The sequence below is a fragment of the Vulpes vulpes genome, chromosome 11 (genome assembly GCF_048418805.1).
Source record: "Vulpes vulpes isolate BD-2025 chromosome 11, VulVul3, whole genome shotgun sequence".
In the NCBI taxonomy this organism is placed as follows: Eukaryota; Metazoa; Chordata; class Mammalia; order Carnivora; family Canidae; genus Vulpes; species Vulpes vulpes.
The window spans coordinates 59492217-59506694 of record NC_132790.1 but is presented as its reverse complement, the minus strand read 5'-3'; the positions used below and the strand labels follow the sequence as shown (position 1 = coordinate 59506694).

General features: G+C 40.6%; 1 protein-coding gene and 1 pseudogene across 2 annotated transcripts in view; both read right to left on the bottom strand.

Moving 5' to 3' along the window:
* WDR48 (WD repeat domain 48) overlaps positions 1-14478 on the bottom strand; it is a 49297-nt gene that overhangs the window by 2174 nt on the left and 32645 nt on the right. For both annotated transcript variants that reach the window (XM_026000984.2, XM_072726501.1), the window contains exons 12-18: positions 11157-11264; positions 10533-10629; positions 8338-8433; positions 5995-6100; positions 4969-5056; positions 2513-2589; positions 470-662 (exon numbers count right to left, since the gene is read on the bottom strand). In XM_026000984.2, the coding sequence (XP_025856769.1) occupies positions 470-662; positions 2513-2589; positions 4969-5056; positions 5995-6100; positions 8338-8433; positions 10533-10629; positions 11157-11264 (765 nt within the window). The remainder of the gene's footprint in view (positions 1-469; positions 663-2512; positions 2590-4968; positions 5057-5994; positions 6101-8337; positions 8434-10532; positions 10630-11156; positions 11265-14478) is intronic.
* On the bottom strand, positions 2230-2328 carry LOC112921676 (U6 spliceosomal RNA; annotated as a pseudogene).

Genomic DNA, 14478 nt, shown 5'->3' with positions numbered 1-14478 from the left:
CCCGGGTGCTGAGAGACATGTGACTTGTGCAGCTAGGCCAGAAATCCCAACCTCAGCCATTCCTCTGAGGAAATGCCTTAAGTGCACCTTTATTTAAAACTGCTCCCCCACTGCTCCATCCACCTCCACTTCCACACAGCAGATACTGCTCTGCAATCAAGGCGATCATGTGTCTTTTTCTTATCAGGGTAAAAGAAAAGCCACCAGTATATCCACCATCTGTGTGTGTATTTAAATATCCATGTCCTTTTCCCAAGAATCTCCCTGGGGTAAATAGAAACTTTAGGGTGGGCTGCGGAGTCCCTCCAGAAGGGGCCTCACCAATAGGTGGGAGAGACCCAGTATTCCTTAGAGCCCTCCCCAAAAGCAGAAGCACCCCTACAGGTAATAGATGTGGGAACCATAATCACACCACATGTAACTTTCTAAGCACTGGCACTATGGGGCTATGGTCCTCAAGTGCATTTACCTGGTCCTGGCACAAAAGTTCAATTTTCTCTTCTGCCAACACAGCAATATCTTCTTCTTTTTCCTGTTCGCCTGGTTTTTCATTATTAGAAGAGCTGGTGGTTTGCGACTCGTTATCCAAGTTGATGATTTTTTCATAAACATGTTCCATTACTTTCCGGACTTGGAGCATGTCACTAGCAGAGAGTCTATCTCTAAAAAGCAAGGGCAGACTGTGCCATCAGGAAATCACTGGATATTGTCTCTTACATATTCTTTGGTGTTCATATTTGTGTGGTTTGTTTTTCTTTTTTCTTTTTTTTAAGATTTTATTTATTCATGAGAGACCCAGAGAGAGAGGCAGAGACATAGGCAGAGGGAGAAGCAGGCTCCCCAGGGTAGCCCAAAGCAGGACTTGATCCCAGGACCCCAGGATCACGCACTGAGCCACCCAGGTGCCCCCTGGTGTTCACATTTGATAAAGATTAAAGCACAGAAACATAAACCAAGAAATGTTTTTAGTCATTGCCTTAATCTAGTCTTAGAATTGCCAGCACATTTCCAGGATTTCCCTAAGACACAGATTATGTGTGAGATTAAATACATGTTCTTAAAATTTACATACACATCAAAAACAGCCTCCTGGGTTTTATTCCCTTAAAGACGTTCCTACAGCATGGGCAAACTAAATGTTCCTGGGAGGGAAGGCAGCCCTCAGTGTTTATCAGGTTCCAATGCCCTCGGTGCGCATTTTTCCTGCAGCTCTCAGCACTACAACCAAGACCTCCTGCCTGAACTCTAGGCCACAAGCTCAATAGCTGGCTGGGTATCTCCAGATGGACATCCCACAGGCACCTCAAACTCTATTGACGTGTCCCAAACTAGATTCATCAACTTCCTCACCCCCAAACCTACTTCTGCATCACTGACGTCAGTTATAAATGGCCAACCCAGGCAGCCCAGGTGGCTCAGTGGTTTAGCGCTGCCTTCAGCCCAGCCCCATAGTGCCAGGTGTGATCCTGGAGACCCAGTATCGAGTCCCATGTAAAGCTCCCTGCATGGAGCCTGCTTCTCCCTTTGCTTGTGTCTCTGCCTCTCTCTCTCTCTCTCTGTCTCTCATGAATAAATAAATAAAATCTTAAAAAAAAAAAAAAAAAAAAAAGGCCAACCTAAGTAGCTCAGGTTCAAACTCTGAAAGCCATTTTAAACTTCAGTTATTAATCTAGTTGAAGTACTATCTAGGACTTGCTTTAAAATAATCCAGGGTGTGTGTATCTGTGTGTATGTAGGTGGGTGGGAGGGAGGCGAGGTAGAGGTAGAGATGAAGCATGGGTTAAGCCATGTGTCGATAACTCTGTGGAGCTGTTTGATAGGATGATGGGTGGGAGGGTTCATGCTCATCTCTTTTTTGTATGTTTGGAAATTTCCCTAACAGAGGGTGATTTGACTTGCTCGAAAATATATCTAGGACCCCTCGAATTTCCTTTTCCACTTCTGGCAACCCTTGCAACCTCTGCTATAGCACCAGTCCTTGCACATTTTCAGGATCTTGTGCATGCTACCACTTCCACATCCCCAATCAAACCATTTCCTGGACCTGGAATACCTCTCTCTGGAAATTCCATTCATCCCTACATGGCCAGCTCAAATTCCAGGTCTTTAAAGAAGCCTTTCTGGAAAGCTCTAGCCCACAATTCATTTCTTTCCTCTAATATCACCATTCCCTAAGTATCCATAGAAGCAGTTCTTATACACAGATTGTGTCCTAAAGTATGCTGTAGCAAGAGACAGAAACTAATGTCATGTCATCCTTGCACAGGGGCCATGCTAATCTTCTCTGTATTGTTCCAATTTTAGTATATGTGCTGCCGAAGTGAGCAGGAGAAAGAAACAGTCTTAACTTTTTTGAACATCTGTGTCCTACCACAGGAGGTCCCTGGTAAATGGTACTTTCAATATTACAAAACTAGCTTTTAATCTCTTTTACTATAGAAGCAATCATAAAGAATAAGAAAGCTCTGGTAATAATCAGATCAAGGCATCACATGACACAACAACTACTTACTTTTTTAGAGTTTTTGCTCCTGAAGATGCATGAGGTTGGAGGTAGAAAGGAATTTTGTTGAATTTGGGCATATTTTTCTGAAATATTAAAAGTAAAAAGAAAGGTATGATCATTGCTATTAGCTGATGAAGGAAAATGATGTCAATAGAAAAACATGATTTGCAAGTTAATAGTTATTTTACAATTAAAACTGACTTTCTAGGAGATTTATAGTAAGCTATCAAATTATCCAAGTCAGCTGTAATGAAATATATCAGAAAAGTATCATGTGTAGTTTTGTAATAAAAGATATGTGAGACAAATGATATGCCAGTGGCAATATGAAGCTGCAGGATGGCTCTTCTCAAATAACAGTTCAAGATATGAAAGGAAAACAAATTTTATTCTAACTCTTAAAGCTGTAGAAATAAAAATCTCAATTCTACATTAAAACATTGAAGCTGATACCTAAGGGCCCAAACAAAAAAGTTCAGTGTCTTGAGAAAAACCTGCAACATTCACCTTTGAGCAAAACCATATACTCTATGCTGGTGAGGCCCATCATCCAGTCGAAAAGGCCACTCAGGTCCTCCTACTTTATTTCCCCTCTGCCATCAGGTCTGAGGTTTTAAGCAAGAGTGGAAACTTCAGCCAACCACCAAGAAGATGTCTACCATGAAGTAAACCACATCCTTAGATGAAGGATAAAATTAACTGGTCATCTTTTCTCTGGGTATTAGTTCCTTCCGAGTCTCCATGTCATAACCTGTCTGGATGTCTCCTCTCAGGAATAAGCCACAGGCCTAAAGTCAGCAATGCATCCCAGGTGACTTTCACACTCAAAGGAAGTAGTGGTTTTATGGGGAACTCGGACTTAGAGAGAGGAGCACAGAATATCCATCAGGTGTCACACTGGCTTTAAGTTCTTGGAGGTCTATCAGGGACAGAAAACAAATTTTCTCAAAGTTCTAGAGATTAAATCTCTTTCATATGGCTTTAGAAATATATAAAACAGGTCAACAGCACATAAGACAGTCTAGAAACAGACCCATGTGTATATAGAAATTTAGTGTATGATAAAGACAGCATTTCAAATTAGTAGGAAAAGGACAGATTATTCCAAAAACTTGTTTTGGCACGTTGGCTATCTATTTGGAAAAGTCAGCATCCTACTTCACACCAAACAGAATAAATTCTAATAGATTACAGATCTAGACATACACAATGATCACAGATGTACTAGAGAAGAATACATTTTTGATACTTTGGATCAGGAAATACCCAAGTAAGACATGAAACTCAGAGCCATAAAACATCCTGATTACATAAAAATTCAAACTTTTTGCTTGGAAAAAGACACCAGCCATGAACCAAGTAAAACTTCAATTGAGAGACACAGATAATAGTTAAAGGGTTAATATTCAATATGATAAAATCCTACAAATCAGTAAGAAACATAAATTACCCAAAAGAAAAATGAGTGAAGAACAGAATACAAGGCAACTCATAGAAGAAATACAAATGGCCAATGTGAAAAGATGCTTAACCTCACTACACATGAAAAAACAACACCCCACATTAAAATAAGATTTTTGTCATCTTTTAGTAAAGTTTCAAAGTACTTAGCATCAGTGAGAGTGTAGAAGAAATGGGCACTCATACAGTGTTGGTGAGAGGAAATGCTGCTATAGCTTTTGTTGGAAGCAACTTGGTAGTATCTATCAAAATTTACAACATGCATACCCTTTGATCCAGCAATTCCACTTCTAGGAATTTATCCTAAAAAGCACACGAATATACATGTACAAGGATGTTCACTGAAGCATTGTTTGTAATAGAAAACATTGGAAACAACCTTAATGTACATCAATAGGAGACCAATTAAATAAATTATGGTACATTTATACAAAGACATACTATGTAGTCATTAAAGAGGAATGACCCATATGTACAGACATAAAAAGATGTCCAAGATATATTTTTAAATGAAAAACAAAACTAAACCAAGTTGCAGAACAGTATGTAGAATAGATCTTGTGCAAAATAATGAACTGTGTATGTATACACACATAGGTATATGCACACAAACCCTAATAATATCTGCTTATGAACACACAGAAAAAAGCCCTGAAGATTATGCCCTGAACTAGGACTAGTTATCCCCGCCAGGGAGAAGGACAGGAATGAGTGGAAGAGAGGAATGACTGGGAAAGTGATGGGAGTTTCACTTTATTCATTTATTATTTTCTTTAATAAGCACATGTTACGTGTTTAACTAAATCCAACAAAGATATAAACAGATTCATAACTAATTACCAGTACTACTTCTGCAACCTTGGGATGGCAGGGAAGCAGAGGAGGACTCCACTTGGCAGCCTAGTTTTTACTAAGTAAGACTGTACAGTCTAAAGCTGCTCTTAATTTCCTTCGTGATTTGGACAGAACAAAAGGGCAGAGCAGCAGTGGAGGACACTTACATCCACAGTGATGTCAATTACCCATTGTGGCACCGTCTCATTAAGAAGCATCGACTCAGTCTCACCCCCGGAGTCTCGGCAGAGCAGCCTAAACATAACCCGTCAGGTAGTCAGTGACACAAGAAGCACAAATGACAAACCACTGTCAGCAAACATTACAGGGAGGGGCCCTAGAGTTCATTTGGGATAACCCCCACTTGACAGCTGAGAAAATAAAGTGCACCCAGGCAGAATGACTCACTGCCTAAGAGGGGGAGCAGGGTCTAACACTCAGGCCCCCACATTCTGAGGCCACATATATACTAGAGCTGCTTCTCTGAGTCCTCAGGTGACGACAGGAACACTGACTGTAGGCAAAGCATTAAAGAAACATCCCCTGCCAGGGCTACAGTGCATGGTACTGGCCTCCACACATCATAGGGGTCAGTTTTAGTCATCACACTCTCAGGAAACCACCATAAAGGAAGAGAATTCTGAGCTTAAGGGCAAGACAAGCAATTTTTTTTTTTTTTTTTTTTTTCTGGCTCTACAGAAGCCTCTAGTGAGCTCTCCCCTGTGATTCCACCAGGGCCTTGCTGGCAACCTAGCTGAAGCTCTAGGCCAGCTTCCTGGCAGGGCCTCACAAAGGATGGCCTCACACCTAAGGTTGGGCACCTTAGGTTCCGTTGAGCATATATGGCCCAGCCTGAGGGAAGTTATCTACTCTGATGTTGTTCTAGGAGCAGGGACTTCTGGTGATTCCTTGACCCTAGCAGTTACATTGGCTAAGTGAGAGAAAGTGACAGCTTCCTGTAGAAACCACCAGAGAAGCTGCCTTAAAGCAAAGTATCGACCTAATTTTAACACGAGAGGCTCAGCTCTCAATTAGAATGTGGTCTAATAGCACCAGACACATAAATATCTCATGGAGATGGAAAAGCTTCCAAATCCCTCACATCCCTAGAGCAAGTTACCATGTTTGGATCAGTATTTCTCAGCAAATGGGATGATTTCTTAGGCAGGGTCTCTAGCCTTCTTTATCCATACCTGAACAGCGTGCGTCCTCCAGCTTCACCAAAGATCACCGGGGTATGGGGGGGCACTTGAAAATATCCATTTCCCTTCTGTACCCGGTTCTCCTGCTCCCCATTTACTAGGAAAAGATGCAGATTGTGTCAGTATTTAGAACTAGTGCTAAAAACACGGATTCTAGATATTTTGTTTCCACAGGCTTCGAATACTGCAAACTTTTTAAAACTTAAAAGTCTGATAAATCAGCCAGTCAAATAATGGTAAAAAAACAAATCAAAGTTAAATTTCTACACAGAATAAGAAGTAAAGCAACTTGTGGTGTACTTTATGGGAAATGACTGCATAATTTTAGAGCAGTTTAATAGAAGAGATTAATATTTGAGATTTGAAACAAAAAGAGAACCATCTACTTCAGCCATAGCAAAGTCTAGGACAGCCTGTTTATGAATGTTTATAAATGTGTGTGTGTGTGTGTGTGTGTGTGTGTGTGAACACCAAGCTCAGAAAAATTTTCTTGGGCCAGAAAAAAGTTTACGCTTAATGAAGCCATAACTAATGGCAGAGGTACTGGTGAAAAATAAAATCCTCAATGAACTGAAAATCTCTTTTTTATTATTCTCTGCAGATTTCATTTCACTCTTTCTTTATAATCTTTTGACCAAGTACGGTTGAGTCCCACTCCAGTGCCACCTTGTTCATAGGCATCCCTAGTGAATATGGAAGCAATCTCACTCTCTGACCCTATAGCACTTTCAGACCCTCTCTTGTAGCAACAACCAACACTTCACTCTGACCTCATAATATTCTATCTGCTTCTCTGAGGAGCTCCCAGCCCTACCGGAATGTTATTCCCTAATGGATATAGTCCATACCCATGTATTTCTATTGACCCCGCGTATAACACCACAGGCCTCTGAGCACCCGAGCTGCCCAGTGAGTAGAATATACACAACTCTCGACAGTCCATGATTATGGTGCTGGTACAGCAGATTACCACACAGCCATCTGGCTAGGAGGTGGGTGGGTCCTGTTCTGTCTTTACTATGGCAGTTTGATTTTAAGGATAATCTGGAATTTCCTGTAACTTTTCCCTTACTCCAACAACCAAAGCCTGGATGCCAGGGGATGCTGACTATACTACTGGTTTTTGACCTTTATCGTCTACTTGGGTCTCTGAGGGCATCCTGTCTGTCATGATGCAGACAGAGAAGGATGAGCCAAGAACTGGAAATGACATGCCCACAGCTACACAGCTGATAAATGGCAGAGCCCATACCAAAACTTAGCCTTTTCAAGCCTCTATGGAAAGACCTTTCCATTGAGTTTCTCTGGCTCAGAGTCTACTGTACAATTCTGATGGGGAGGGGAGTGGGCCAGGTGACATAAAAGAAAAGCCACCATAGCTGGGGGTCAGTGGCCTCTCTGACAGGGACTCAGAAGAATGGCTTGCAGAGAAGCATGCCATCCTTGTACAAGAGATTTAAACTCCAAAAATCATTACAGATGAATCAGTCAGCCAGAACGAAGTCTCTGGCCAGAGGTCCTCATCACTGTTGACCACCAGAACTGGGCAATCTTCAGCAGAATCTTCAGAGAATTCAGAGAATATTCAGCAGAGTAAGCCCTTAGTAGGTGGGACTCAAGGACTCTTCAACCATCTGTAGGTAACATATGAGCTGTGAAATTTTTAAGTTTTTTCCCCTTTCTTCAATCAAACTGAACCAAACTTACAAATTCACAACATGTTCTCTGCTGCCCAGAGAAAGTTACTGTCACTGCCTGTGGCACACACAGCTTTTCACTGTCCTCAGTGACATTAATTCTTACACATACCTATTCACTTATCCTGACACTTCTGAGTTGGAATTAGACTTTTTGAAATGTTTAGAGCCAAAATCACGTAAATCTTCAGACTTGGTAGTGTCTATTTTTTAGGCCAACATGAACTATAACTAGGTAAGGACAGAAATGGCTTTCACTGTAGGTCATTAGCTAGCTCTGGAGATAAGTCTAGCAGGGCCACAGCTACTCTTAAAAATATCTTTGGAAGAAGGCTGCTAAGCTGCTTGCTTTTAAGGGCAAAGGTCATTTGAGTATGTAGGTTTTTTTTTTTTTTTAATCCCTCTTGAACAGCTTCACTGATTGAAAATGCTCTTGGAATCTCAGTACAGACTGGATGTTCTTTGATATGTGGGAAGGAGGGTGATAAACTGAGCATACACACAACTATTTATTATGTCATGACTTAGCGAATGCTTCTTAAATGTTTCTTAAATGATCTTGAAACAATAAACACTCCCAAGTATCTTAAACTTCTAAGTAATTTTAAAGCAATCATCCTGATATATAAATACGAACCATGGTTTACTTCATTTTCTTCTTCATCGATTGGATTCACATGTGTTCTAGGCCAATATTCTAGGAGTGCCTGGAGTAAAAGTCCTCCTAAGTTCACTGCAAAAGAGTTAATTAAAATGAAAAGACATGGAAAAGAGTTATTAGTCTTAGCCTAAAAACAGAGAGAAAGGAATAAAAGTTATGTTTCCACATGTCCTGATATTAAATTCTTAACCCAGTGCCAACGATGTTCAAAAGCAAGACTTGAAAGATTTTGCCACGTCTATTAAAATGTATCTCAGAATTTTTTTAATCTTAGAAGGTCTAAAGCAGTGATAATATGGAACAAACATATTCTATCTGGTTGTTTAGATATAGCTATTATTTAAAAATGAACAAACAAAAACAGGAATTACATTCTTTAAGGAACTATTTCCATATAGAGCCCCTAAAACTATAGGAGTTTCTTCTCACAATACACAAAAATTAACTCAAAACTGATTAACGACTTGAATGTCAGACCTGAAACCGTAAAACTCCTAGAAGAAAACATTGGCAGCAAGCTTCCTGAGTTTGGTGATGATTGTTTGTATCTGACACCAAAAGCAAAAACAACAAAAGCAAAGTAAGTTAGTAGGACTACATCAAACTAAAAAGCTTCTGCACAGCAAAGGAAACATCAATAAAATGAAAAGGCAATAAGGGGTTAATATCCAAAATATATAAGAACTTCATACAGCTCAACAGGAAAAATACAAGCAATCCAATTAAAAAATAGGCAGAAAAAATAAATAAAATAAAATAAAATAAAAAATAGGCAGAAAGGGCACCCGGCTGGCTCAAAGGAATGTGCAACTTCTGATTTTGAGATTGTTAGTTTGAGCCCCGTTGAGTATACTATTAAAAAATAAAATCTTCAGAAAAAAAAAAAGGGCAGAAGATCTGAATAGATATTCTTCCAAATAAGATATAGATGGCCAAAAAGTACATGAAAAAATGCTCACCATCACTAGTTATCAGGGAAATGCAAATCAAAACCACAAGCTATCACTTCACACATGTTAGAATGGCTATTATCAAAAAAGACAAAAAATAACAAGTGTTCATGAAAATGTGGAGAAAAGGGAACCTTTGTGCACTATTGGTGGGAATGTAAACAGGCATAACCATTGTGGAAACGAAGTATGCAGGCTCCTCAAAAAATTAAAAACAGAACTGCTATATTATCTAGCAATTCTACTTCTGGGTACTTACCCAAAGAAAATGAAAACACTAACTTGAAAAGATATATGCACCCCCATGTTCACTGAAGCTGTATTTACGATAGCCAAGATATGGAAACAATCAATATTTATCAATGGATGAATGGATAAAGAAAAAATATATGTATGTACAATGGAATCCTATTCACCTATAAAAAAGAACAAAATCCTGCCATCTGTGATAACTTAGGTAGACCTTGAGGGCTGTGTGGAAGAAGTGAGACAGAGAAAGATAAATACTGTATGATCTCACTTATACATAGAATCTTAAACCAAAACCAAAACCCAAAAACCAAATTCAAAGATACAGAGAACAGATTGCTGATTGCCAGAGGCAAGGGATAGGGAAATGGAGGGAGTCAAAAGGTACAAACTTCCAGTTATAACAAATAAGTAACTTCCATTAAACAAATATGATATAATGTACAGCATGGTGACTATAGTTAATAATACCGTACTGCATATTTGAAAGTTGCTAAGAGAGTAGATCTTAAAAGTTCTCATCACAAGGGAAAAAACTGTGTAACTATGTACCGTGGTGACGAATATTAACTGGACTTTTGCAGTTAATCATTTTGCAGTATATACAAATATTAAATCATGTTGTACATGTGAAACTAACATAATGTTATGTCAATTATATCTCCTTTAAAAAAAATAAAACAGAACTGTTTCTTAGCTTCAGTTTTCCTAACAGATTTCCAGAAAGGCTTAAGGGCAGAAAGTGTATTGTGTGTTTATTAAAGCTAAACCACAGATTGTGAGAAAAATCAAGACCCCCCCCCCCCATTTTTGTTTTTTTTAAAGATTTTATTTATTCATGAGAGACACACAGAGAGAGAGGCAAAGACACAGACAGAGGGAGGAGAAGCAGGCCCCATGCAGGGGGGCCAATGTGGGACTCGATCCTTCATTTTTGGAAGGAGGAAGGGAAGAGAAGACACATAAACTCACATTTTGGATCTGACCCATCAGGGCTGCTGAAGCCAGCATCTTTTGCAGAAACCCAAGCAGCAAAACAATCACTCTCATCCAAAGTAATAGTCAACATCTGTCAAAAGAAAAAACTGTTAGTGGCGTTCCTTAATTTCAATACATTCTCCAAATAAGTCTTTAAGGCCCTATTTATCTGTACTATTTCATTAAAGTGCTAAGCTGCAGATTCAGACCCAAAATGATTCACTGCAACTACAATTTAATTTACTGGGATACCAAAAGGCATTTAAAAAAATTCATTCATTCATTCATTCATTCATTCATTCATTCATTCATGAAAGATACAAAGAGAAAGGCAGAGACATAGGCAGAGAGAAAAGTAGACTCCCTGTGGGGAACCTGATATGGGACTCAATCCCGGGACCCTGGGATCATGACCTGAGCCAAAGAGATGCTCAACCACTGAGCCACCCAGGTGCCCCCAAAATGCATTTTAAAATTCATTTTACAAGTATTAAGATGAAAAATGTACTGCTTTCACAATTAAAAACATAGGACTCTATAACTAGTAATACTTAATTTTGAACTGTATTAGAATCTTTCAACTATTCCAAATTGTATAAATATCAGGTGCTAACTTACCCCTGTTTTTAAGTCTACTGAGAACCAATTTGGCACATATACCATCTTAAATCTTTTCTTAATTTCATCTTCAAAATCCACTTTGCCCAAATCTTCAACTTTACAAGCCTATACAGTAATAAAGAAAGTATGATAATTATCAATAACAAGTGGTGAACTGATTCTGACTCAGGTATTCAAAATTTTACATTTTCACATCTGTGTCTAAATAAAATGGAGTCTAAAAACATCTTGGATGACACTGACATCCACTTAGGCCTCTCAAATCCTTGCTAATATTTCTACCATAAACATACAATCTCCAACTGCAACACTGCTGCTTGCTACCTGGGGTCTCTGGGGTTTCCAAAGTCAGTTCCCCACAACATCGCAGCAAATCTTTGGCCTTGCCAATTCCCTCACTTTGCCTCAGCCCAGGACTCCTCAACAGGAGAAGCCTTGACAAAATCCCCTGAACTCTGTGTTACCACTCTTCCTGGAGAAGGAAAAAAGTGCCCCTCATTGTTCTGCTCTGGACCCCCTCACTTCTTGGGGACCTGGTGCCACCATCTACCCTCTCATGTCTCTCCTGGCTTCTCCCCATGAGTAGTGGAACACACTCCAATTCCTCCCACCTCAAAAATACCCAAACACCAAAACAAGACCTTTGCTTCATCCTCCCATCCCTATATCCTTTCTCACTACTGCCTCTTCCTGCCCACCTCCTGAGAGTCAAGTTTCATTCAAAGACTGCTTCCCTACCTCCCAATCACTACTCTATCTGGCTTTTTCTCTTAGGACTCCCTTAAGACTGTCCTGAACACTATCCTCCCTACTGGTTAAACCCCAGGTACGTTACATTCCAAATCAGACGTGAACTCTCCTCTGCAGGCCAGTGCCAACTTGTGGTTACAAGCCCTTTCTGGAAATGCTTGCTTAGGTCTTGAGCCACCATTGGCTCTTGGTTTTCCAACCCCTTTTTATTATCCACCTCTTTTCTAACAGTTCCTAAAAGGGTGATGGCTGGTTTCTTCTCTCTTGAGTATAGATGTATCCCTTGCAAACTCTGATGCTCCCATCACTTCAGTTATAATCAATGAGCTGCTGACTGTGGAGCCAGTCTCTCCAGCCCATCTCATTTACTGGTGCATGACATCATACCTACCTAGACATTTACATAAACTCAAACTCATTGTCTTTCTCAGCATGTCCCCTTCTCCAAACTACCCATTTTTCCTCTTACATCCACCACCCCCCCCGCCCCCTGCCATCACTTATCAAACTATCTGACCCAGGAACCTGGGACTCACTCTGCTGCTTTCTTTTATACTTCCTTTTATTCAAGCTCCCTCTTAACCATAGGCCTAAATATCTTTCTCATCATTCTGGTTTTTTCTCCATCCTAGTCCAGATGAATACTTGATCTCTCACCTGCATTAGTATAACAGTCTCTTAACTATTATATGTCAGCCACTATGATAAATACTTCTCGAATGTCTCCTTAACCTTACCAATAGGTGCCACCCACATTTTAGGAATAAAGACAGGGGCTTAGAGAGGTTCAGCATGTTCTGGAGATCACTTGGCTAGTCGCTAGCAGAGCCAAGATCAGAATGTAACTCTATCTTACTCTGAGCCTATGCTCCTAAATACTCCTGACTCCCTACTTCTGTTTAATGTCATGTCCATTATGCCCAATCACTTGATCTTGACACTCCAGGGTCTAGTGTCTAGGTACTAAAAGCTGTTAGGGACACAAAAAAGTCAATTATGGAACAGACCATGTCAGTGCCCCATCTAAGAGCTGCCTCCCATTCAGACAGCAGGACTCTACCAAGGCTTTGGCTAATTCGCCCAAGAGAGGATATCAGACCCCCAAGCCATTCAGCCCACCCTGAAAGAGTAGCCTGGCCCAATTAGATTGTTATGTTCTGGAGAGCATCAGGTGCTGGGCAGCATGAAGCCCAGACATAGGGCAGAACTAGGGCTACGCAGTGGTGGAGTAGCAAAGTTCCTGCTGACAAGGTCCTCAGGGCTGCTCTGGTTCCTCCCAGTCTCCACAGGACCCCTCTCTGAAACAAACATGAGTCTTTAGTCCCATGAGAAGTGTATCTCTATCATAATAAAAACCAACTGGACTTTTGGAGTCTGCTGTAATTTAATTTTCCACTCAACTAATAAAGCCTCTTGTTCTGCCAACCATGCTCACCAGGCAACTGCTTCATTATATGACTTCTTGTACACCTGCCCCACTGAGAGGGAAAGTGTTATTCAGGTCAAAGTTTCTTTTTTCGTTTCTTTTCTTTTATTTACTTTTTTTAAGATTTTATTTATTCATGAGAGAGACAGAAAGAGAGGCAGAGACACAGACAGAGGGAGAAGCAAAGCAGGCTCCTCACAGGGAGCCCGATGTGGGACTCGATTCCAGGACAGGGATCACGCCCTGAACCAAAGGCAGACGCTCAACCGCTGAGCCATCCAGGTGGCCTTTTTTCGTTTCTTTAAAGATTTTATTTATTTGAGAGAGAGAGAGAGAGAGAGAGAGAACATGCACCCCAGCAGGAGTAGAGGGAGTGGCACGCAGAGGAATAAGCAGGCTTCCAGCCAAGAAGAACCCGACATGGGACTCAACCCCAGGATTATGACCCTAGCAGAAGGCAGACACTCAATAGCTCAACCAACTGAGCTACCCAGGTGCCTCTAGGCCAAGGTTTCTATTCAGAGACAGTCTCTTCTTCTCAGAAAGAAGCTGTTGGTCTTATTCTTTAGATATAGACATTTCTTCTAACCAGGAGTGTAACCAAAACACCAGAGCTTTTCAATTCTTTCTTATAATGTATCCAACATCTGCCTCTTCCTTTAGATCCTTAAGTCATTATGCTGAAGACATGGCCTTCCAGCTTCTTCCCCTCACACAGACCACTGTCACTCTGGGCATGGGACTTTTCCTGCTCCAATAAGATCTAAGATTAAGATTCTTTAGGGAATAGCAAAGAAGCCCAACTGTGTGGCCTGAATTCAAGACTCTCTGGGAAATGACTTGAATGGCACCTTTCACCCTTGCACCCAGTGTCCCCCTACATTCACTCTAGTCTCCAATTACACAAAGCTCAAAGTCACTGAATGAGCATTATCTTCCCTCCTGTGTCTGTCACTCACACCCTCTTCCTTAAAATGCCCTACTAATAGTCATCTGCTGGAGTTCTATAAGACCCTTCTTAAATGATTTCTCCACCACGAAGCTCACTTGATTTCTCTAGCTGTAAGTAACTGCCCTTGTCCAAAAACTACCCTTGTAATCCATCTGTTTTTATCTGTAAGGTGTTCCCATTCCCCTAACCTT